General features: G+C 36.1%; 4 protein-coding genes across 6 annotated transcripts in view; 1 reads left to right on the forward strand and 3 right to left on the reverse strand.

Moving 5' to 3' along the window:
- The window catches only part of LOC124633759, a 31,546-nt gene extending 23,723 nt beyond the window's left edge, over nt 1–7,823 (reverse strand). The window contains exon 1 of the mRNA XM_047169082.1: nt 7,693–7,823. The gene's annotated coding sequence lies outside the window, so the exon portion shown is untranslated. The remainder of the gene's footprint in view (nt 1–7,692) is intronic.
- On the forward strand, nt 7,776–15,910 carry LOC124633760 (transmembrane protein 230-like). 3 transcript variants are annotated; one of them, XM_047169085.1, is made up of 3 exons: nt 7,776–8,021; nt 13,954–14,131; nt 15,100–15,910. In XM_047169085.1, exons 1-2 carry the CDS (start codon nt 7,776–7,778, stop codon nt 14,020–14,022), a joined length of 315 nt encoding a protein of 104 aa, XP_047025041.1. In that variant the 3' UTR covers nt 14,023–14,131; nt 15,100–15,910. The 3 variants fall into 3 exon arrangements, with proteins under 3 accessions (XP_047025041.1, XP_047025039.1, XP_047025040.1); XM_047169083.1 differs by lacking the exon at nt 7,776–8,021 and having other exon boundaries at nt 13,979–14,131; XM_047169084.1 differs by lacking the exons at nt 7,776–8,021; nt 13,954–14,131 and adding an exon at nt 14,582–14,632.
- Nucleotides 15,911–15,968: 58 nt separating this feature from the next.
- Nucleotides 15,969–19,382, reverse strand: LOC124633758 (dnaJ homolog subfamily C member 21). Its single transcript, XM_047169081.1, has 7 exons — nt 18,972–19,382; nt 18,715–18,859; nt 18,486–18,633; nt 18,104–18,318; nt 17,679–17,903; nt 16,826–17,203; nt 15,969–16,657 (listed from the first exon to the last, which is right to left on the reverse strand). Exons 1-7 carry the CDS (start codon nt 19,160–19,162, stop codon nt 16,118–16,120), a joined length of 1,842 nt encoding a protein of 613 aa, XP_047025037.1. The 5' UTR covers nt 19,163–19,382; the 3' UTR covers nt 15,969–16,117.
- A 1,333-nt stretch (nt 19,383–20,715) lies between these two features.
- LOC124633998 (MORN repeat-containing protein 5-like) lies at nt 20,716–23,996 on the reverse strand. The gene is made up of 7 exons (XM_047169391.1): nt 23,925–23,996; nt 23,376–23,503; nt 22,495–22,690; nt 22,100–22,267; nt 21,476–21,686; nt 21,213–21,268; nt 20,716–20,792 (listed from the first exon to the last, which is right to left on the reverse strand). Exons 1-7 carry the CDS (start codon nt 23,960–23,962, stop codon nt 20,750–20,752), a joined length of 840 nt encoding a protein of 279 aa, XP_047025347.1. The 5' UTR covers nt 23,963–23,996; the 3' UTR covers nt 20,716–20,749.
- Nucleotides 23,997–25,451: the final 1,455 nt, after the last annotated feature.

Raw genomic sequence — 25,451 nt, forward strand, 5'->3', positions numbered from 1 at the left:
AATATGACTAACTTTTTCGCAAGACAAATTGATGTTCTAATTTTGAAATAAGCAAATTTTTTTTTAGCTTTACAGTGTTATTAGCTACATTTATTGAGCATTTTGTTTTATTTAGGGATTGTCTGTGGTTGTGCAAACAATTGAATATACAAATGAATTAATTGAAATGTCAGTGTTGGTTGCACTCTAATCAGTAAATGTTTTATGTGTAGGAGTTTATATGGTGACCATAAATAATAGATGCAATAGGCATGATGACAAATTTTTAAATTCCTTTGTATGATGTAGGTATACGTCTATTTTATATGAAAAATTATTAATTTTAAGAAAATGCGAAGTTTTTTTATCAAATAATTGCATTTTTCTCTGTCCACTTTGAATCCGGCGCGAAAACGCTTGTCAGTGTCATGTCGTCACTTGTGACGTCACGACTGAAATTACAAGACGCAAGTAAACAACGCTCGTGCAATAATTAAGTTTTTTTGTGTTATTAAATATGAATTCGAAAGTGCATAGGTGTTGTGGGGTCCCCCAGTGTAAGAACACATCCAAAACAACTCCTGATAAGTTATTTGTGTACGTTCCTCACAATAAAAAAATACTAAACAAGTGGCTTAAACTTGCAAGGCGAGATTCAAAAGCAATATTGCCCAGGGTACAACTTTATTTTTGTGAAGATCGCCTTGATGTAAGTTATTACATAGTTCTCTAGATTCTAGCATAGTTTATAATGTAAATAACTATTTCGAGGTTAGGTTTCATCTCTCATTGTTTTTTAATTAAACTAGTATACTTACATGGAAGTTTTAACATTTCTAAATTCAGCTGAACAAAAATCTTTATTTGATGCCAAAAACTTTCCCAGCATTATGATATCAATTCTAGGCAAATTAGCGCTGTTTGCCTTGATAAATCCGGGCTCCATAACTCGTGTTATAAACAATTAATTAATTAAAAACAAAGATCGCAGTGGAAGTTCACAATAACGAAATGTGACGTTCGCGCGCTTTCGCGCGATTTGTTTTGAGAAATGACGTCACGAGCTCTGATTGGTGTTCAAGATATCATGGCGGATTGCCTTATTTCGTAATTTTATTTTATAAAAATACATATTAATCACATTATTAATAAAGAAAACAATGCGCGTTTTATATTCCAAGCTTCAAGTTTAATTTAATAAATATATTATTTTAATGATTTTTGATTACTGTCATCATGCCTATTACCGCATCACATGCTGTTGAATGTTGACGCGTTATTATTAATTACGTATGCAAAATAAAATATTTTGGGAAACTGCGGGATCAGTTCTCAATTAATCTTTAACTACAACTTAATTTGGCGATTATGACAAAAAGGATTAAGATTTGCGTTGTCAAAATAATCTGCTATTTTATATGAATTCTATAGTTAAAAGTTACTTTGAAGTATGATCGTTGTAGTAGTTGTATAGAAATGTTGAATAGGACTCAGTTCGATACCATCTTAATGCCATGTAAGTCCTCACGAAACCCGAATATTTTCTCTACATACATATTCAAAGCGCGATGGGATCCTAGTTGGTACAGAATTATATTCTTGTATTATTGCCTGACAAAAAGCTTTTATGTAAAAGAAAATAACGGGTGAAAATTGGTTTTTGGATTTATGACCTGCCAGTGCTTTTTCTCGTGACCAAACAGAATATTATGCACCTATTTTTTTTTAGGATATGACATGCTTAAAGGACGATGGGCGTTTTGGTACCCTGTCCAACAGTGTTGATTCTAGTACCATTGCGTAGGTCTTGGCAAGGCAAAAAATGTTTACTATGACGACTAGTCCCAAATCCTTGTCCATTTCGCGTGACATCGACTAATAGAATGTGTAATGTTCATAAATCATCAACGTAGATGTAGTTCTTAAATCCAACTGTATTGAATAAAAACTGGTAAAGTAACAAAAAACAGGAATTAGGCCTTCTTAAAATGTTTGCCTGCCGACTGCTTTAAAAAAAGACTGTGCAGACCTTTGCAGTTCACACAGAACTAGGTTATGTATTTGATGAAAGTCTTTCAGTATTTACAATCAATTAAGGTTGAAAAGTTAGGAGACGATGTTAACATAGTACATATTACGACTTAATCTTGCTCCTCAAGAGGTGCTGATAATGATGAATTTCTTCTTAAAAAAAGATGAATAGAAATGTTTTGAACTTTTGTCAAATCAGATGACGATTGTGTTTCCGTAGTATGACTCCATAGAATATTTCAAGATTATAATAGAGTGTATCTCAAACAATGTAAGATGTCTATTAACTGAGTTTAAAATTATAACACTGACGACATATGCCTCTTAATGAATTTGCATATATGGATGACATACTTGTTTCTATGTCGATTCAATTTTTATCGTTACTCGGATCGGACAGCTAATTGAGGCAGGCCCCATAGTTTTCATTTTCAAGTTCACGCAAATACCTTTCTAATGATATATCATACGTTACTGTTGGAGCGGGTACCAAATCTCATACAAAGTGCCCATTGTCCTTTGTATAGACCATTGGGCACTGTAAGGTGTTCCCCGCCGCAAAATCCTAAGCCGTGACATTTTCTAAAAATCCTTTCATATTGAATTCAAATGCATTCACGGGCACAATACATTATTCCGCATAATATTTCAATTGACAATAAATTCCTTTGGTCCGATTCGCTTTGACGACAGCCAGAGCAAGTCTTGTGTGAATACGAGATGGCTTCATAACATTCTTACATTATTCACTTCGAAATATGAAAATATTCCACATTTAAAATTGAATTTAGAATATCGATGAGAACGTTTAAAGATGGCGTATGTTGTAACGTCATTTAGCTGCATCGAGCTAACCGAAGCAAAATATTTAAGCACTTCGTTAACATGGTATTTAGTTAAAGAGTAGTAGAGCCCAATTGCAACATTTTAAAAGCTTCGATATTCCCACTTTTTTGTAAAATATGTCACTGGTGAAGTAGGGTCCGAATTCCGTGGAGGACAGTGGGAATAATACCTACTGTGTAAAAAGTATTTTTCTTTGTGAACCACAACACACTTTTTATTCAAACACGATTTCCCAATAAAACCGTTTTGTACTGGGGCTTTTTTGTCTGTAACAGTTTTTGAACTAATGAAAGTTTTGGCCACGTGTAAAGTGGCGTAACTTGGTGTTTCTGATTTATGATTCAAAAGAGTATGTAGCTAACGATGCGGTTCAAGAAATTTTGTAGGAATCTTATTTCAGTATTCAATAAAGACACTTTTAATGGGAACAGGCGTACGACACAGCTATAGCAGGGTTTTATGAAAGATTTTACAGTTAAGTGAAAGTAAAATGTTTCATCGCGTTTAAGAAGCTAGCTTTTGTTAAGAAGAGTGGCACTCTAGTGTAGATCGATAGCCGTTTGAATGGAAGCCGTCTCGATAGCCTAGTTTTTGTGGCGGCTTAGCAGAATTTACGCGACACAAGGACAATAGCGTTGGATACCACCGTAATGTCTGCCCCTCTCGTCTCGTCTGAGGTCATTTTATGTGTACTATTTCTATCTAGGTAAGGATTAGTTTGTCTGTCTGCTTAACGGCCTTTTCGTTTGTGTAGATGCGATTTTGATTGTCGAAAGTTTTGCGGTTTGCGCAGAGTTTGGACGAATGTAGAACTTGCTATGTTCCTACACCCGGATAAAAACTAACGTATGTGATTTTGATGTAAGCATAATCTATACGTATTTCTGCCAGTTTAACATCCATTCAGTTGTTTTTGCATGAAAGTGTACCAAACTTACAAAAATACACTCATACCTACACCCTCAAAAACTTTCGCATTTATAATTTTAGTAAGTTATTCTCGTGATATCATCTAGAGTGCAAAATTTATTTTAAAATACAAAGAAGGCCAAGTATTGTGGGTCACAACAAAAGTGTTATAACGTTAAAAGGCCCTATCACATTTCCACTCGGAGCGAAGACATTTGTCTTAGGTGCCAGTCTAGGGCTGGTATTTAACAAATGATGTGGAAATGTTCAGCCATTTCATCTACCATTACCGCCGAGTAGTTTCTCGTCTGAAGGTACCTTTCCTTTTTAGTTTGAGAATGTTTATTAAAACAATGTGAAAAGAAAACTAAATTAGAGTAGAGCTGTTTATGGAAAACTATTAAACTAGAACTGTTATCACAGTATTCCAAACTATTGATTGCAAAACATGCAAATATTTTTTTCTTTGATTCTGTAATTACTGTAATTAGTATTTTAGAAGTTTAGTATTGATAAATTGAGTACTTTCTCATTAGTGGATTATGTCCGGCGTAGGTATAACGCTTAGTTTTTCTACAAAATAATGTAATTGTTTAAAAAAATAATTTAACTGTTTCTTGTCGCACCAATACATGCGGCACGTACGTGTGAAAGTGCTGATGCAGTGCAAAGGTAACAAACAATAAATCTTGCTAATAAATCTTTCTAAAAATATGTTGTTATCTATAAGTTTTCTTCATAGGCCAACGTTATGAGACGTAGCAGTTCTAAATTTAACAGATCTGATAAAACCAGGAACGCTCGCCGCAGTCAATTTGGCATAACACATTTAAGTTCTATTTTAATTTAGCGCTACGACACCGGTAAGAAAGACTTAGGTAACCCCAACTATGTAGTATGGAAAAGTTCTGGAGATTACAAGAGCTAATTTTAGACTAGCTGTTTTTTTTCCTTTATTTAACGTTAAAAAACAAATGTGTACAATATTAATTTAAGGAAGCATTGAAAAACCACTCGGGTTTAAGATAATGTTGTGCTGTTCCAGTAATGTAATGAGAAACTTTGGCCCATTGCACATTGGCACGAATGGATTAACAACATGCATGGCTCTCAAGCACCAGTATGCGGGTTTGATTCCAGGTCCGGCAAATTCTAATGTGACTCTATATGTATTATAAGTAAGTACATATGTATATTTTGACCCCCGATTATTGAGTGCAAATGTAAAGGAAAACAATTTGACGAAATTTCGAAAAACGTCATTTCAACTACCTACTCCGTATCTAATAACTCAATTGCTCCCATCAATCAAAATATATATAAAAAAAAAATTAAATTTAATGTAACTCCCATAGTCATGTCCTGAATTATCTAAAATGATCCGTAACATGGAGAACAAAATGACTAGCGGAGATGTCATAACACAAAATTTCCTAAAAAGTAGCCCGCCAAAATGTGGGCGATCGGGGGACGAGGGACATTACTAGCTTCTCCCTCCCGTTTAGTTTTTCTAAAACCAAATCACTAATCAATCTTTGTCAGAACCCCGAACGTCTCTTTAGCTTTATCGTAACTGATTGTTTTGGTCACGCCTGCCGCACGTTACTCGACCTACAAGAAGGCGCCTGACCTACCTGCCTTATGGCATCTCTATATCTTTCCTTCCTCCGCTCACCGTAATGTATGCACACGAGTACTGCACCGATAACTCAGCGCTCAAGGACATACTACTGCAGTGTTGCAAGGTCAATTGCTTCAATTATGTACACATCCTGAAGTAACACAATTAATAGGAACCGATGTGAAAATATATCAAAGTAAACAATATTACAAGTGTAATATGAATGCTTGTGAAGCTTTCTGGTAAAACGGATCCCACCAAAAACATTAAATGTAAATGTAATGTAAAGCCAATCCTCTACGCAATACCTCCACCGTAAAAAGTTTTGAGATCGCATAGAATCTGGTAAAACGGATGAACCAATTATGATAGCAGACAAAAAATTGGACTCTGGAGACAGAAAGTCTGATAACCAGTTACCAAGGGGTATCAGATTTCTCGGATTACTGGGTTCATTACAAGCTTTTTTTATCAAGGTTCCTGTAGGTACAGATTAATGGTCTAAGAAAGGTGACTAACCATGAAATCGATGTGGGAATTCCTAATTTACAGTGAACTTTCTAAGAAACTGCAGTCATGCAACATTCGGAAGGGGTGTGACTAATTTTCTTTTGCAGTTATGACAGACGTAAATTAAGCTTCTAAAATCAATTAACATTAATCGAGCATAAAAGCGTAACACCGGACTTAAAATCGTACTTCTCGCTGATATTATAAACGCGATATACGCGATGAGTGTAGGTACATACATTATGTGTGTTTGTTGCTCTTACACGTGAAAACTACTGAATGCATTTTGATGAATTTATGCAGCCTTTTCCCAAACTACGTTGGTTATGGGTTCTAGTTTTAACCAGATGAGGCTGATTTCCGGTGTTTTACGTGGACCATCTATCTATCTGATCTCCTGAATGCAGTAATCCAATAAATCCGATACCCCTTGGTAACTGGTTGTCAGACTTTCTGTCTACTGACCCGTAACTACTGCCAAAGATGTTCAAATGTCAGGTGGGAAATACAGTGGTGCGTTAAACATCGTTGAATAATAATATAGGCTTGAACCGTGTGCGGGAAGTAGGTCCCCGAGACGTGGATAAAACTTGGAAACTATTATCAAATGTTCCAGAAGATCTTTAAGAAAATATATTTCGTTACTTGTAATAGAGGTAAATACGAAGTATTGATAAACCTAAAAATAGGTACACCCACAATCATAGAATCCTCACAACGTTTATTAATCTCTGTTACTAAGAACGCCGGTTTTGAGACCATAAGAAGCTTTTGGAATATTAGAAATTGTAAACCGTTTTCGTATAATTAATTAATTTCTAGATATAAACTGCTGTTGTGAAGTAAGATTACTCAAGGGTGTATTTTTTTAATGAACAAAAGAAAGAGAGCCACGGAATGCCAGTTGGATGCGCTTGCCTCAATGGAAGCTTCATTGAGGTAGGTTTGAATGTCAGCTCGTTCTTTTTATGAATGTACTCAAGCTTGCATGATGCAGGTACGCGTATAAATAAGGTAAGTTCCATTCATAGAAGAGGCAGAGGTAATCCAAATTATCATTTGACAGATTTCAAAGCAAATCATTTTACAAGTATTGTCTTTTCAAATGTAAAATTGTCAAATGTGCGACTGTTAAGTGTTTGAAACAAAGACTATCAAAAACGTAATTTCTTTGCCGTCTCGCGAAATTGCGACGTCAACACGCTTGGCACGACAGCTGTATGGTTTGTTAAATTTTTTATTGCTCTGAGGAACCGCACGAGATCTGAGTGAACGCTTCACTTAACTGATAGTGGATTTTTCTTACAAAACACGAACGTTTTTAAAGTAAGTGGGCTTTCGTAGTCTAGACTACAATCGTAAAATGGAATATAAGGTAATCAATCGGTAATAACTATAGAACTTTGATCACGAAATGGAAGAGTGACAGGCGTCGTAGACAACGGACACACAAGCAAAACGTCATAAGTACTATGTAAAAATAGGCGATTTACTACATGTTTAGTATGTAATGCAGATTCTAGTGGAAGCCGTAATGAGGAAAGGTCAAACACACACAATGCCTTACTCGTCAATTAGAGGATTAACGGCATAACCAACATACGGCAGCTGACAAAAGAGGAACAAGGATTTCTATCGCGTTCGCACTCTTTTGTCATAATGCAGCTACCCCAGGTGTACAACTGGGAGCGGATATTTTTTGCTTGCAGCCAAACAATTAAATGTGGCATTGTACCGCAAATGAATAGCGGATCCAGGGCGGACATGTCATTGCAAACACATAATGAAAGGTATACCTTTTATCCGGCGAGCCCTGTGTGCGAACGCCGGCGTCCGTGGCGGTTAGCCCCTGGTGATGTAGTGTCGAGTGGGTCGGGTGATGGAAGCGCCAAGGAGGGCTCCTGGCCGCGAGGGGCCGGCGTTGCTGCGCGTAGCGAGCGATGGGCGCGCGTGTGCCTCGAGGTCGGTTTGCCGGCGGAGTGGGCCGAGGGTGACAGCCGGCGGGGTGCGCGCGCCTGCAGCACCGCGCATGCGTGCCAGCGCGCCGCAACTTACTGAATACACCAACACGCAGCGCCACTACATGTGCTATACTGGCGCGCTGCCGCCTTACCTACATATCGAGGTGAGCATTATACGTATTTTTTATAATCTTCGGTTTTGACCTATATTATATTCTTACTTATTGTATTATAAGTTTTTGTAACGTTTACTTGAATGAATTATTGTAGCGACGCTTGGAATTTACATTCTTAGCGACGCGCTATATCAACAAAAGCTGTGACATTCATGAGCGTTTTTGTTACTGAAAGAATTTTCAGTAGCAAGTTATTTTGACGCTGTAGGTTTATTATGGTAATAATATTAGAAGATTTCCTGCAGTATGTAATTAGGGGGTGTTAAATGGTTGTATGTAGGTAGTGTAAATGTTAAGATCAGCTGTTTGTGTCAGGTTATCGGAGTGAGGTATCGATTGGCGGCACTTTCACCGCTGGGCGCGAACTGACTGTTATTCTGTTTTGGCGCGGCTCCAGCAATGGCGGACACCCACCCTGTTACTAAGCACACGCCATTTTTGCGTAACAATTACGAACAACTTAGCTAGTTAGCTAAAACCTAAAATATGGTATATAAAAATATCTTTTTTTCTGATCATAATGGCAGCCTTAGATATTCGTGTACCTGAATAAAGATATCGAATGTAAGTTTGCGTATCGTTCACGGTTCATTTAGTCGGTGAATTGTGATCGTCCTTTTGTGTTTTTAGGAGCGGCACAACAATGTCTGTGTTTATGTCATGCTAGATTGTAAAGGTGCGCCCAATCTCCTCTGCCCTTTCGTGAAAACAATGTCTAACCAAATTAACTTAGCTACCTGTACGTACTTAAATAGTTCGCTAGATAGATACCACAAATATACTTTTTAAATAAAATATATTATTTTTTGCAATTTTTGTTCCTTTTCTCTTTTGCAATGCACTTTTTTTATTTGTATCAAAGACACAAAACGAATATAGGTAAGGTGAATTAAGTTACTTGCTAGAAATATGCTCTGGAAGCTCTATTAAATGCACTTTAATTTAACTGAAGTTGAATTTTTTATTGGATTTGTTCAGGCCAAAAGCACTAAACCGCTAAACTATGTGTTTACGCACACCCACGCAACAGAGAATATCTGCATTGCTACAAACTATATCGGAAGATTTTCAGTTGATTACCTACCTAGTACCTACTCATTTACATCTTTAGTTGCTAATTAATTAATCCTGAAACCAAAAAGGATGCATTTTTTTTTTATTTATTTTCATAAATTATTTTTTTAACTATTCGTAAACAAAAAATAAGTTTATTTATTATTTTTTCGACTGGTATCAGCTGATGTTGATTAACGACTATACCGCTTTATTGGAAGACAAAAACTCTGCAGTATACGATGCCCCTTATTTAGGATAGGCACTTATTTTAGGGTTGCACCTGTTATGGAAGCCATAGATACTTAAAGACTATATTTAAGCATGCAATAGGCAGTTGGGTGGTTGACACTCGTTGGGGGAGGCCTTACATTCAGCAGTGGACGGCAATTGGCTTACATGATGATGATGATTAGTTAGTTACCTACTAACCTTAACAAAATAAGCTTTAACATCTTCCAGCAACTTTCCGCCATTACTTAATTCTATTATTTTTCGACGTCATTGTAAGTCGTTATACAAGTTTTTACATTTATTAGGTAAGTTGCGTATGTTTTGATTTTACTCAATCACGTCATCGTTATGGCCGAATAGATTTTTGTAATAGTGTTTGTGGAATTAAAACATTACCTTTTGATAAAAATACTTTATGGTTATACCACGACTATAGTTATTAAATATCAAGCTCATGTCAGAAAAATAATTATCTATTTATATTTATTTATTTATCCCTAGTAATCAAAACCATAGGTAGAACGATTATTTTGAACGACCGCGACCGTTAGTATCTAAGTATAGTTTCATCATCGAATCAGAGAGCCCAAAAGGATTATTCTAACGTATCATAATATAAGGTCCCAGTTGCTAGTAAAGAGTAGGTAATGTCATTCTCTAACATTCGATAGTTGCCGAATATCTTTTGTTTATTAAGCTCTTACTGTACGTATCACTTTACTTGTTTGAACTGTATTTATAAATATTCACTGAAGAAGAAATTCGTGGAAGCAGATAATAATGTTTCTGGATCAAGTAATGAAGAAGTTGGTGTCAAGTTTATAGATTTAAGTGCTTTGTTATAATCTTGGCACGAACACGAAAAATGTTCTGAAATACTTCGTAAATGCTTCGTAATTTACGTTATTTTTAGATAAAGTTTTAAGTTACGACTTGTCAGTTCTTTTAAGAATTGAACGTACCTACCTACTTGCTTACAAAAGTGACGTCATCTCAGATGTTCAATATGAAAGGAATAATAGACTAGACACAATAGGGGATTAAAATAGGGAGCACCCTTTTGAAGATTGAGTTACAAGGTCAAATAGGATATTTATTCTTACCTGCAGGTTAGTTATAATAGTTGAAATAATAAGTTGTATTTTTACTGACGCTAAAATTATTTTTCTTTATTAACTTTTGGTAGGTACCTGTGACAAGTGGAGATGTAAGACAAAAGGTTTTTTATTATCGTTGATAAACGGGCGCTTATTAATTTATCAAATACAAAAAAATGTAACAACAATATAGTGTAAGTAGTTAAAGTATAAGATAATACTTACTTCTGTAATTCTGTTGCGCGATAGACGAAACTTCCTAGTTCTCACTCAAACACTACTTAGCTATACACAAACTTTACCTTATCGAGAGCCCCAAAGATCTGTACTGCATTAAACACCACAAACAAACTGGCCAGTATTTGAGCAGCGATGGAGTCGTATGTGTTCGCTGCGGGTAGTAGCTTCAGGTCAAGGACATTACACAAATCCGCAGTCTCCTTCGTGACGCATACAACACCTCCCCCTCGTAACGTCCGATGGGGAGATTTGAATTTCGAATGTCCGTTCTTTTTTTAATTTATGGATATGGTATCATAGCGCACGTATTGAATAATTGAATAGTACCAACGTCAGTGTAGTTTATTCATTTTGCGATTGATGCATTTGACTGTGGAATTATATAAAAAGTTTTTTTGTACATTCTCACTTTGGTAGAATTCAGGTAAGGTTACAATTCAATATAGTTTTGCTAGATTTGGGTTCTTGAAAAAGTGGTATTTATATAGAAGGACTTACATAATTTCACTACTCTAAACTTACCGCTACATTCTTCGTAGCAATCGTGCTACACTATATTTTTTACTAACGCGCTATTTTCGTAGCACAGACTAGTGTTTCGTTATTTGACTACGGCGTAGCGCTACGGTGATATTTTACTTCAATGGCGTATTATATCACGATTTGCTGATTAATTGGTATTTAGAGTAAATTGGTGCTTAGGTAACCTATCAATGTGGGTATCATTGTACGTGGGCTCGAAATTAGTTCTCTATTACGGGCTACTAGTGAAATTGGTGGCCAAATGAAATCACTGGGGCGTGCTGAATACGTAATTGGTGTTCGAATCAAACCTTTTTTGTTTTGTTTTTCTTTTCGATAAATTGTTATCGAGATCGAATTTGATGTATGGTTTTAGTCGAATGTTTTGGGTTAGGTTTCGTGCCAGCAATTATTTGATGTCATATTTCAAGTTTTGAAATATTTATTATGGCCCAGGAATTTTATCATCTATCTACTAGATAGTTGTTTACGCATTTTTACGAGTAAATTCATTATGGCTGGAAACAGACGTAGCTATATCAGTCCAAGTCTATGAACGCGCACACAGATTTGGTATGAGATTCGGTCTAGTAGACGTACGGTCAGCACTGACCGTCGGCCGAGCACTGTTTCCAGCCTATATCTACATATAGTTTGTTTTAAAGTAGGTGGGTACTACCTAAGGGTATAGGTACTCCCTACCTAAAGTGAATATTGCAAGGAAGACTTTGGCCCTGAAAGTCTAGTCTAGTAATTCAAAGAATTTTTCACTGATACACACAGAAGCTAGACTGGATATAGCAAACGGACCATACATTTCCCGATACACATACATGTGTACGCATGAACAGTTCTGAAGGGAGAGATCGAAAGCGTGTTGTCAAAGCGTGGTCACGGACTTATCTCTTGAATCGTTTAATGTATCAGAAAAAAAGGAATTTGCATATTGGTCGTTTACCATGAAGAGAATAACTGAGGATGTAAGTTTAAATACAAAATAAGTAAGATTAGTTCGATGAAGAAAAAGCAAGAAGGGCATTTACTTACCTTTTGGGTTTGGCAAACACTATTTTCTTAAATTCCTAGATAACTCCCAAATCTGTGAAGCAAATGTTCACAAAATCTAGCGATTTAAGCTCTCGATACGGCTGGTTAATTGTATGTGAATATTGAGTATGAGTTCTTTATTAGTTAGTGAGAAGCATGACCCACAGATAGGTGGTTTTACCTACTCTTAATAAGCAGTTTCCAGGGCCGAATTTCCTACGAGCTTTTGGGGCCCAGCGCATCATAGCTTTATACAAAGGGCCCCCAGGAATAAACAAAATCTAGTGCAGAAACGTAATTTAAAAATCGAAGTGTAAGTATAGTCCTATGATCAAATAATCTGGAGGTCTTCGGCAGGTGTAATTTTATAATGTCGCTATTTAATTTACGGGACGAAAAAAAGAAAAAGAAAAGTGGTAGTGAGCGTCAGCCATGTAATGTCTAGTCACCCAGGGAATATTATTAAGACGCCCCGTAGTAAGACTGATTGTCAGAATTTCTCGTTTCTGACTTCTGACGTATCAGCTGCCTACGCAAAAATGATGACTATAATAATTGCCCGAGTGTTATAATTATTTACATATTTAGTAGGTCCCTAAAAATATTATCCCTGGGCCCCCAAAAATTCACGGTCCGTGCCTACCATTTAAGCAACTATTAGAACCTGATCTGAGCACTTAATTTATTTACAAGTTAAATGTTACTATATGCTAATGCCTGCTAATGTTAATATTTACTTCGAAATTAATTAATATTAAATAAAAAATACATTTTAATAAATTAATGTTTTCCCAGAGGTAGAGAAACATTTTTCATTTACAGATTTAGCATTTGGAAAGTAAAAAACACACAATACCTTCAAAGAAATTCATTAGGGACTGGTTTCTTTCCGTCGTTGGCCGTAATTAAGGACTGCGTTAAATATGAGACTGTTTGGCATTCATTCTAGTAATCTGGATATTTTATAGAAATAGGCCAAACTTTTCGACTTGAAGCAAAAAAACGTCTGCGGGTATTCTCAAACGCTGCCAAATTTTGTAAGATATGTAGTAGAATTTTATAGCCTGAAACAAGTAGGTATCCTAGTTTCCAGCTTTATTTAGTTCTGATTCGATAGATTTTGAGCGCGAATCAAAAGTAGGTAGGTACTAAAAATTTTCCTAGCACTAAGTAGGTAGTAAGTACCCAATTACAAAATGCCTGCCTAATTCATACCTACCTGATATTAAGGTGCACTATATAAAACCGAATATTAATTTATTTTCTTAAAAAAATAAAATGTATTATGTTCTTCGTAGAAAATAATGACAAAACAGTTCCTTTATCTTAATTACCATTTTTACCCGTTTTTACTGGTAATCATTACCGTTTCCACAGACAGAGGATCTATTGCGGGGATTTCCCTATGACTCAGCTGTTTCGTTTAACGAGCGTAGGTAGTTTCCGCCCATTTGGAAAGGGCACCTTATCATTATGTTTATGTAATCCATTGAACCATTTCATGACAACCATGCCCCTGAATGGTTACGACTACCTACTGCACATTTTATTATTTAACAGAATTAATGCTAATTGCGAAATAACCCCATTCTTGACGAGGGTTGACATGCTTCTAACGACTTCTAATTCATTTTGATTGACAATGTTTAGATTATTTAATTTATCCACCAATTCAATAATGAACTGAAGGAGAATGTAAATATTGTAAATTACATTTTTTTTTTCAGATGGCGGGCATTCTCACCCTCATGTACAAAATCAGAACAAATAAGAATATTGGATGGATGGCTAATTAATCGTCACGTTATTACATCGCATCTAGTTTAATCGTCCCCGCTACCGAAGTTATAAAAAGTTCACGTTTTAAATTGTAATAAATGACGTTATTCCTGCAACACATTAAAGGTAAGTACATAGTTAAATAAACTTGGGGACACCCATCATCAAGCTCTGACTCAAACCACTCCATTAAATTCGTCTGTCCACCAGCGAGGTGGACAGACGACCTTATAAAGGTCGCCGGAAGACGCTGGATGCAGGTCGCTTCCAACAGGTATCTGTGGAGATCAAAGGGGGAGGCCTATGTTCAGCAGTGGACGTCCTATGGCTGAGATGATGATGATGATGATGAAATTCCACAATATGTATTGCTTGTAATTTATTGACCTAAGGGGCTTTTTTGGTGGGAAACCATCAAATAAAGCCCTCCCGCTGTGGGTGCAGCGTGAGGGAAGGTCTGACTATCAGAGCTAAAAGGCTCGAAGTTACATTGAAACAAAAGCAGGGCTGTGACAGTGACACCTGCTGCTACATCAATATGACACTGACGGTCGCATGTTGTCATCTGTCACTTCATTTTTCTTTGTCAATAGTGTCAATTTGATTGAATTGTTATGATTGATATTGGTACTTTTATCAATAATTATTAGAAAAAAAACACTATATATTCGACTAATACTCATTTAATTAAAACATAGTTTAGAGTTGTATGTAAATAACTGCATTTTTGGCGTTTTGTGTGTGGTGAATATGTATGTAATGTACTTAACAAAGCTGTATACAAATCGGGATGATTCCCGGTGAATCAGTCGATTTATCTTCTTGTTTTTAATGTATTTCACGTTTAGTGTAAAAAATCTATACTAATATTATAAAGGGGAAGAGTTTGTTTGTTTGGTCGAACGCGCTAATCTCAGGAACTGCTAGAGCGATTGAAAAAAAATCTCGGTGTTAGATAGCCCATTTATCAAGGAACTTTAGGCTACTTTTAATCTGGGGTCGCGAAGCAGTTCCCATGGGACACGGTTAGAACCGCGGGTGAAAGCTGGTACCTGTCACTATATATTTTTTAACAATAAACATTTCTTATACAGAACAGCTGAAAACCTTGAAGATGTCCAGATTTCGCTTTGGACGACAGCATGATGGCTATCGTCTAGTCTCCAACGACGACAGCGGCTTTTCCGATGCACAATTTGAAGGACCTCCACCTAAAATACCTTGGAAAGCAATATCTTTGGCTGCGTTCTTATTTGTTGTGGGCACAGCACTACTTATTGTAGGCAGTTTAATTGTGACTGGCCACATAGACACTAAGTACTCAGACCGTTTGTGGCCAATGATAGTTTTAGGCTGTATAATGTTCTTGCCAGGAGCATATCACATTAGAATAGCATATTATGCATACAAGGAGTATCCTGGTTACAGTTTTGCTGACATTCCTGAGTTTGAATAGCAATTCTGATGTTTATGTTATCAATAACTTTGTTATCCAATAGATCTGTTTGTTGATGTTTAGAAGTTGTTTTCTATGTAGTATATTATTGTTATTTGATGCAGTGAGTACCTAATAGTCAACATAATATTTTAGTTTGTGTGTCACAAATGCATTTTCTACAAAAGCACATAATATAGGAAGTGGCTTATATTACTAATGTCAATCTTTAGATTTTAATTCAACTGTTCAAGATTATAATATGTATGAATGCCAATATCTTAATGTATCATCATCATCAGCCTATCGCAGTCCACTGCTGGACATAGGCCTCTCCAAGTGCACGCCACTGAGATCGATGTAATGTATTACCTATGTAAATAATTTTAATGTGATTTTATATTTAAGGCAAGTAGCTTTCCTATATGGACCATGTTTAAAGTGTTTATAAATACAAAAACATTACATAATGGTTATTTTATTGACAGTTCATAGTATACACGTATACACATACAATGAAACCACATATTCATTTAGGCATAGTTTTAATGACAGTGATCATAATTTTAATAAATAGATTGATAAAGTCACTTTTACAACTTGTAGAGATTTTTAAAGAAAATCAATTGATTCTCAATGATTAGTTAATACTTCCATCCTATCTAAATTGCACATGTTTACCTATTAGCTCTTTTACCTTTCCTAGTTGGTGGTGTGCAGCTAGTCTGAGGGAGAGGTATGGAGTGCCCTGTCTTTTTTAAGTGCTCAAACAGTTTATTCTTTGATGGGAAGTCTGTTTCACAGACTGCACATCTGAGGTTCAACGCCGTGCTCGAGTCTTCTGTTTCACTTGTTTTAGTTCTCACTGGTTTTCTATCTACCATCTTCTTTGGTTTGATATTTCTCTGAGTCTTGGGCAATGCGGGCCTGTCCTTTGGCAGAGCTGCTTCACCGAGCGCATCATCTGTGGGAGTAGTACTAGATACTTCATATAAATTCTCTGTAGAAGTCTGAGATTGAGAACCTTTCTTTAAGTTAGCTTCTTTCTTAGCTTGTATCTGACTCTTGAGCATATTAAACTTTTTAGCCTTTCTGCTACGTGATGGTCCTTCTATTTCATTAAAACTCATCTCATCATGACTGTCATTGCCTTCACTTTCTGGCATTGGAACAAACTTCTTTTTGTTCTTCTTCTTTTTCTGACTCTTGGGTAAAGCCTGAAATAATAAATACACACATGAAAAATACAGAAACTTGAAAACACTACAATGTAAGTTTTTGTGGTTCTTACCCAGCATCTGCCATAATTTGGTCAAAGAACATGGTAATTATTAAATGCTAGTATGATAGTGTATGGGAATGAAATATGAAATATTGGAATTTACCTGAACTTTATCAGAATCGTCACTCAAAGTCTCTCTAAAATCATTATCCTCATTATCTTCAATATCTGAAGTAGAGTTGCCCATATGTTCTCCTTCATCCTTCGTTTGGCCATTCATTTTGTCACCTTCAGCCTTATCTTCATTCACTAACACTTCCTCATGGGCGTCCACATCAGCTTCATCATCATCATTCTCCGATATATCAATATCATCATCTAATGTCATTTTAGCTACATTTTCTTTGTGTTTCTTACTGTTTTCATGATTTTCAAATGATTTAATATTCTTAAACAATTTGTTACAAGCTGAACAATATAGATTTTTGATTGCTGATTTAGATTTTGAAGGTTTCGGAGTAGCTTTAGATGCCTCGCTGGCCTGGAAGATGAAGAAAAAGAATTATATTTAGACATTACAAAAAAAAAAGAGTGGATGAAGATGTGATTGCAGAAAGAAACGTATAGTATAAGGTGACCAAAACTGTTCTATGACATCAAGATATTAATTTACAGTATTTGAAATTAATGAAAGTATTTATTTTCAATGCAGTTTGTATTGCATAGTAAAAGCTGGTATACCCAATCTATTTTTAATTTTTACATAAAAACTAAAGCTCAGCTTATTTCACTATAAACTTTTTGATAGAACTAATATGTATTTTAATTTTGAAGCAACAGGTTGGTTTTGCATGAAAGTTGACATTGCTTATGCTAAAGGCAAGAACAACTACAATTTTGATAAATACATATTTAATATTTTTATGTTCAATAGATGTTTTAATGGGTGCTTGAAAAAACAAAAGAATGAAGAACAAAGAAAAAGTAGAATAAAGAGGTTGATAACCTTTTCTTACCTCCTCAGTCTTAGAACTTTCCTCATTACTGCTTTCCATTCCCCCTTCACTGATAGTGTCGTCATCAGAAGATAGACCAAATTCCTCAGCTAAAAGTGACTCAATTTCACTTAATTTCTTTTGATAATCCTCACTTTGTAAGAAAGAGCTTTCACCTTCTTTCTTCTTGGCTTCCTCTATTTCTTTTTGTCTCTGTATTATCCTTTCTCTTCTTACTTGTTCTGCCTAGAAATTAAAAAATATCATGGTACAATAAAAGAGATACTTAGAAAATATGTGTATTTTAAATATTATTTATTACAAGTACTATTACTTCATAATACTTAATTTGAAACTGTAATTGGTAATTACACAACAAAATATCTAAATAATATTTATTGCACAACATTGAATATTGCCATGAAATGGTGACAAAGACAACATACCTTCCTTTTATTTTCTTCAGCTTTCTCCTGCAACAGTTTAGTATGCTCTATGACTCTCTTGTCCTTCCTGCGGACAAAGCTAACAAGCCTCCTTATCTCCTCATTTCTCTCTTTCCGAGCTTTCTGCCTAATTTTATTATTTTCTTTCTCCATCAACTTGATGACTCTCCTGTTGTCACCTTGTGAGATCTCGTACTGGTCCAGCCATACATAACCTGTAAAGCGACAATTAACTCTTGTTACTATTTATTCAAAGCATTGGGTTGTCATGGCCAACCTGTTTTACATTTTATGGTTCTACAACCTCTTGCACAATGTTGGCACGCTTTTAATTAAAGAATAAAATCTAGCTACCAGATGCTGAAAAATGTTAGATACATACTTTTGTTAGTTGAGAACGCCATCCAATAAGCATAAAATTCATTCACTTCTTCATACGGAGAGGTAGAGTTGCCAAATGTAGGAATTTTGGCAACATCCTCAGGGTCATCTAGGAAGTCAGTTTCTTCAGTTATCAGTTTGGAGAATACCTGTAAAATTTAATCAGAAATAGGAATAGACCATGAACATTAAAATAAGTTATTTAAACAAGGATGTTTCCAGAAACATACCTCATTATAAACTCCATAGAAGCCTTGTGGGTCATCACCAAAACCTTTGTAACAGGACGGACTAAAGTAAGGATAAACATCAAGACTGTCATCATTGTAGGAGCTCCCAGCTCCACGAAGAAGCTGCTCTCTGTGATTGTCATACCTACAGGAATAAAATTGGACTTAAGCAGTCATTGTATAATCAGAGTGGTGTCAAAAACTATGTCAGTATTTACTATGGGACAAGAATAGCTGAGATTACTGATAGAACTCACCAAGCTCTCTCCTGGGGGTCAGAAAGCACTTCATAAGCATTCTGCACAAGCTGAAACTGTTCTTTCGCCTCTACTAAATTCTCTAAGTTTTTGTCGGGATGCCATTGCAATGCAAGGCGCCTGTAAGCCTTCTTTATTTCAGAAGCTGATGCTTCTTTCGGTACACACAATACTTCGTAGTGGCACTTCATTTTTTTATGAACATTCTCCTAAATATTAACCTGAATTAAATAAATCCTTATTTCCGATGGAATGAAACGGAAAATAACAACGAATATTTCTAATTCTCTAGCGAACTAAAGGAGGAACTTCACACACATATAAATAGGGTTTTTGCAGAAAAATATTATCGATCTATTTTGAAGATTTCAGCGAAAAAGACACGACGTCCATGCTTCTTTCGGATTTGTTTTTTTCTGAGCAGTGTTGTTATACTTGTGATCCTAAAAATTATTTGTTGCAGTTTTTCGAATATTTATGATGATTTTGTGTAGATTTATAGTGCCTTCGACATAAAATTGTATCATCTAAGAACTTTAAAGGTATTTACATCGATCGGACAAGATAAAAGCATTTTTTTTTTAAATCAATTATAATAGTTTTGTAAGGCAACACTGTAATTTTATGTCAATGTCCATAAATGCCAATGTCAAAACATGAGAATATGTTTCGTTTCACGTATAGGTAAACTGTAAGTTATTAACTGCTTAACCGTAGTTGCGAGTATACTTTTATACCATCCAGCTTACAATTATATAAAGTAGATAGATTTGTGTTTATGTGCATGAGGAGTAATTCCTTCACTGCTAGAAAGCTAAATTGTTAGTGCCGAATAAGGGCTATATTTAACAGGGATTTTAATTATTGCCCTAAACGAGATGATTCCAGATATACATAAATGTATATTACTATACAGTTACCGGCACGGATGCCGGGCCCTGACCTTCACCTGCGCACAAGCGATTTACTGCCTTATTGCCTTATGCGTACGGGTGCGCAAAGCGATCCCCACTCTTCCGCCGAGAGCCCGACATCCGTGCCGGTAACTGTACTCTATGATGATACCTAACCTTTTTTTGTCTATGTAGATTGTTTATTATACTTTGGAAAAAGTTCTGCTTCTGAAATGGTGGAAACTGATACCCAATGTTTCTTTGAATTAAACTAATTAAATTATAATAACTTACGCTTCGGAATGCAAATTGGTACCTACTTATGTTTCAAAGGAATAGGTGGAAGAGATCACATTTAGTGATAAGACCGCCTATTGTACTCGTTTACTACTTGTTTGTTATGTCCTTCTGTTTGTTTGTTATTAGTGTACAATAAAGAATATTCTATCTATCTATCTATATACCTGTCTATGAACTTTGCAGCCGTGAGACTTGGTGTTTTTAATTAAGTTTAATTTGTAAACAGGGGATGCCGTCACGACTCATAGGCCGCGACTTCTCGAATTTACAGGTCATTAACAGAAACGAAATTAAGTAAATTTATCCCAAGTCATATTAGAAAAATAAAAACACCCATACAGTCAAATGTATCTTTATTAATTAATTAAAAACATTAGACACAACTTGTTAGAAATCTAGATTAAATATTAAGCAATATTGATTCAACAATGATTCGTTTCAATAAAATTAAGAAAATAATTTGAACAGATTAATCAATGTAATAATATTTTAGAAACAATTGCAAAATATACTGAAATACTTAATTTTATAAAACAGTTTAAAACAGGTACGTACCTACCTACTTTCGTGAAAAATTATAATCTTTTATCCGATATTATCATGAGCAAGCCTGAATCTACGCTTGGGCCTGAAAAGGAAAAAGTTTAATTAATTAACACTACTATATCGGTATAATTTTTATTGCTAGGTTCTTCTTAAATATCTATGTAAATATTCCACTGTATTATTTGCATCCCGACAGGTTATGGTCATGGGGACATCCAGTTCAAAATTATCTATACCTACTTAGAGGCCTATACAAAGGTTGAAGGAAGGAATGTGTGGATACGAAGTGAGGAGGCCATTGATCAGCAGTGAGACATTAAAATTGGGAAACGGATAAAAAAAGTGAACTGTTTTGTTTTGAAAGCGTAAAAAACAGATGAGGATAATAATATGTTAAAAGGAGAGGCCTATGTCCAGCAGTGGACTGCGATAGGCTGATGATGATGATGAAAAGGATAAGTAAATAAGTTAAAGTTATAAGGTAAGTAAGTGATTGACATACATAAATTCTTCCAAATTAGCAGTCTTTGCAGCGTCGTAGAATGCTGGCTTCTTGTCCTGGACATAATAAAATTATAAAAGTAACATTTGTGGAAATAAATAAATTACAGGCGTACGCCGCTGTAATTATTTACTTTATTTACGCGAGTACCTACTCGCATAAAGCTATATTATTTGGTTGGGCTTGGGCCAGAATCTGAAATTCGAGCTTTGATGTTAAAGAAAGATGATAGAAATTAACAGAAATGACCCCATAACACTCACATAGTCGAACTCAGAAGTACTTATTATAGATTGTCGCTTGAAGGAAGTCATAGTAGAGGTCTTGATGCCAGCAGCCGGAGGCGGTTGTGGCGCCTGGATCCAGGCTGGCTCCAACCATCGCTCGTACAGGTCCATCCGAGCACCTAGAGGGGCCTCAGTGCCAATGCGACAGTTATCTAGTATCCATTGCTGCTCACGCTCTGATGGGGCTCTGAAGGAAAGCATGGAGTAAGAGTAAAACCTATTTGATGACTAAGTCTGCAACGAGAATCACATTACGGAGCTCATGCTCATCGGATTATGATAGTTTAGAATTTACGGATATCATCACTCATTGAAGAATTAACACAGTGCTTATATGACGTAACAGTCCAGATTAAAGCCACCTGTTTCAATAATAATAATAAGAAAACAGAACGTTACTCTTGGCGCATAAGAGCGCCTCATTAATCATGCATTTGTGCTAAGGAGAAAAGGTATCTTGACTGACACCAGTGTTCCAAGAAGCTAATTGCCAGATAGATTGTATAAATAAGTAAAAGTAGCTTTTATATGTATTTGACTGCAGTGTAGCCCCTATATCACACTTTTGGCAGGCGGCGACGGTATGTGAAATTATCTTACCTCGTAATGGCACTGAGATCCTCATACTTGCATATGACTTTAGTTATTGGATTGTAGAAGCCATCGCCCGTGTCATAATAACCCGGGGGTATCTCTTTTGTAGGTTGATCGGCAGTCAGGAATGATTTGCCAGCTGGCATCAAATCTATGTCGTATTCTACGGCGAATCTGTCAATTAAAAAAAATAGATTAAAACAGGATCATTTTAAAATAGGTAGACTAATGTAATATAGGTATGAAATGTAATATAGGTATGAAAATTGAGGGAATAGAAGAAGTATGTAGACAGTCACCACATAAATTCAAGTCAAAGAAAATTATTAGGTACTTAAATAAGATGCTTTAAAATGGCAAGTATCAAAGCAAAACTCTTCAAAAGTAAATAGCTTAAGTACCTTCTATCAGGCATCAAGCAGTACTTCCAATTGTCCTCATTATGCTCCAGGGTATCGGAGAAGAGCAGTGACCTCTCGACCATGATGCCGTTATGGAACCTGCCACGAATAACGCATGTACCGACCTCGGTAGCATAGCGCAGGGAGCCTTTGCCGTGCATACGTCCGTCTTTGAAACTGCCTTCATAGCGGACTCCTACAAAAGTTATTTGATGTTAATAGCCAAGCCAAGAGCCTCGACCAACACCTCATGAGGCTCTCGTTAGGCGGCTGGATCAAAGGACTGATTCAGGAGGCAGTACTCCTGTACCTTGGACCCTGTGCCCGATATGGGTGGTCACCTATTTTGTATACTGATATTGTATTTTGATAGATAAATGGACTCGACTTGCAGCGGTAGTGCGGACGTATTCTGTCTTCAACTTCAACCTTAGAAGATTAAGAGACCTTAGGTGATTCTACACGGTGCATGTAGATGGAGCAAGTAAACATGCGCAAGTGATACGCGCGGACGCAATAGAACTCATGGGTGGGTACTAGTGGATAGGTTGCTAGAGGCGCTAGATCCGCACGTTTCCTTAAAATAGTGCTATAGTTCGGCCATTCAGAGAATGCGTTCCTGACACGTCGCGATTGAACTGACGACGTAACTTTGCAATGGCGTTGCAGTTACGATAAAAATATTTTTGCTGGTTGTTTACCGTTTTAACAATTGAGGAGCATTAAAACAACATTATTATATCAATAATCAATGAATGTAGTTACGTCGTCAGTTCAATCGCGACGTGTCAGGAACGCATTCTCTGAATGGCCGAACTATAATGTCTCAATATGCGCAAGCTACTCGCAAAGTGTAAGAGCATCCAAAAGTATAGTCTTACCATTGGGAAATGTATACTCTCCATAGCCATTCATGCCCATATAGTCGAACTCGCCCTCATAATTAGAACCAGTGCTGAAATCCTTGATCATGCGTCGAGAGCGGGTCGTTAAATCCAGTGGTGCTGCTCTATAAACATAAGAAACCTTAGGTTGCTAATAAATAAAAAAGATAAATTCCGGAATCAGGCGTTACTTAGGTATGCCGAAATCCATGACAAAATATGTAGCGTTAATACCGCGAGACAATAAATCGAGACTCGAGGATGCAAGATGTTGTACTTTTTTCGATTATTTATATAAATAAATGGATAGGCACATGCGGCAAGGTTAATCATGCAAATGCTCTCATAAAAATGATTAGTATGTTAATGATCCATCAATATTACCGTTCTCTGATTTCGTGATCTATGTTGAACAACGTGGTCGTATTAGGAGCAAATTATCTTCCATTAATATCATCTTCATCATATATGGGACGAGAGGATATTGGCCTCGTATTTGCTGCGTGTACTATCTACAACTTACTGCAGTCTGGTATTGATACTTACTGGCATTTAATTTCACGTGCACGAGTAAAATCCCTCATTAGGCTTTGCCATTGGGAAACGTGCGTAGCTTTGACGTAGCTGAAACGAATAATTTGATCAATTGCAGTTTTAACTATTATTTCAAAGTGTAATATAATTAATTTAAATTAGTTTACTTACGTGGTACCATAACTTCCCTTCCTACCTGACGCCATGTCGTAGAATACTGCAAAAATACAAAAACTACGACAAAATAAATATTGTGTCTCGCTAAAACGATTCCTATATATTTTCAAAATAAAATTTTGCTTTCAACTACCCCTTATCATTTACAGTTAGAGAAACACTTGACAACCTGGTCCTGGGTTAAACCAGATGAAGTATTTAAGATATTAAATGGATAGTCTACGATATTTACGAAGGAGTTGAAGAAAATAAACTTACCTTCTCCCTGTTAAGATATTTAGAAAAGTTATATCAACGTTTCGCACAGTAAAGTATTTTTTCAATATAATATACCTACTATAAAACCTGAAAACAAATATTTCAAATGATATTATTTACACTAAAGTTTGTAAAGTTCATACCAACGTTTTTACTCGTCCATAACCCTTGTCAGTATGACACACGTATGACAGCACATTTTTGCTGACCCTATTCTAAATTCAAAATCACGCGAAGGTAGGTAAGGTATTCAGTAACATTCCAAAATAACGATCATTGTCAGCCCAGAGACAACCTTTCTTCTCGATTTATGGTTATTTTACAGAGACGTATGAGGAAGTGGAGGAAAATATAAAAAATGATGATTTACAGCATCTATTCTTCAATGGTATTTAGTGGTGTTTACCGATGGGACCCGGTTTACGTTCCATCTGGATTCACGATAATTTGAAGAACATGGGGTTTTCTGCGGTACTCTCCTGAAGTCTTATACCAATGAAGGACAATCATGGTGTGGCAGCTATTCGCCTTAACGGGCTTCGATGGAACCTAGCTGCTTTTGCGATGGAAAGCAGTTTCTTTATCCTTGTTTCTATCAGAAACATCAGCCTAATGAGCTATAACATGATATGCTACCAAGGCTAAGCTTATTTTGCCAAATTCTTTTTAAACTTAGGTTATAAAACTAGTTTTCTCCTATGACAACAGAAGGGTCGGGTTGGCTTTAGTATCGTTTGGCAGGCGGACGGTGCTAAAAGTGGTTAAATCTGGTAGAGGGTGGGTCTCCGATTATAACGCTACCACTCTTGTTACAAGGTAATGGATATTTTTCGAGAAATTTACAAAAAATGTTTCTAACCTCAAATCAGATAAAACGCGTAATGTGAACGTTATTCGGTGAAACGGAACGTTAAAATGGGCGATCGACAACCAAATGTGTTTTAGTATATCGTCTGTGGTGAACAAATTCGTGAAAAGGAACGCAAAAAATAAATAAAATGTCTGGTATTTGCGTTAGGTGTCATTTGTGATTAGCTGTCATTAGTGTCATTCCTCTCTCTTCGAGTTGCGTGAATGTACTATCATGTCATTTCTCTTAGTATG

The sequence above is a fragment of the Helicoverpa zea genome, chromosome 10 (assembly GCF_022581195.2).
Source record: "Helicoverpa zea isolate HzStark_Cry1AcR chromosome 10, ilHelZeax1.1, whole genome shotgun sequence".
Taxonomy (NCBI): Eukaryota; Metazoa; Arthropoda; class Insecta; order Lepidoptera; family Noctuidae; genus Helicoverpa; species Helicoverpa zea.

Bases quoted from the DNA above. Each gene is read 5' to 3' on its own strand.
- LOC124633758 (XM_047169081.1), bottom strand. From the start codon at position 19,162: ATGAAGTGCCACTACGAAGTATTGTGTGTACCGAAAGAAGCATCAGCT. The intron at 17,904-18,103 runs GTATGTTGTCTT...TTTAATTTCTAG, and splicing joins CTGAAGAAAATAAAAGGAAG to GCAGAACAAGTAAGAAGAGA. The intron at 16,658-16,825 runs GTAAATTCCAAT...TTATTATTTCAG, and splicing joins ACGATTCTGATAAAGTTCAG to GCTTTACCCAAGAGTCAGAA.
- LOC124633760 (XM_047169083.1), top strand. From the start codon at position 14,104: ATGACGTTATTCCTGCAACACATTAAAG. The intron at 14,132-15,099 runs GTAAGTACATAG...TTTCTTATACAG, and splicing joins ATTCCTGCAACACATTAAAG to AACAGCTGAAAACCTTGAAG.
- LOC124633998 (XM_047169391.1), bottom strand. From the start codon at position 23,962: ATGAGGGATTTTACTCGTGCACGTGAAATTAAATGCCA. The intron at 21,687-22,099 runs GTAAGATAATTT...GCTTTCCTTCAG, and splicing joins GATCTCAGTGCCATTACGAG to AGCCCCATCAGAGCGTGAGC. The intron at 21,269-21,475 runs GTGAGTGTTATG...TATTATGTCCAG, and splicing joins GTACTTCTGAGTTCGACTAT to GACAAGAAGCCAGCATTCTA.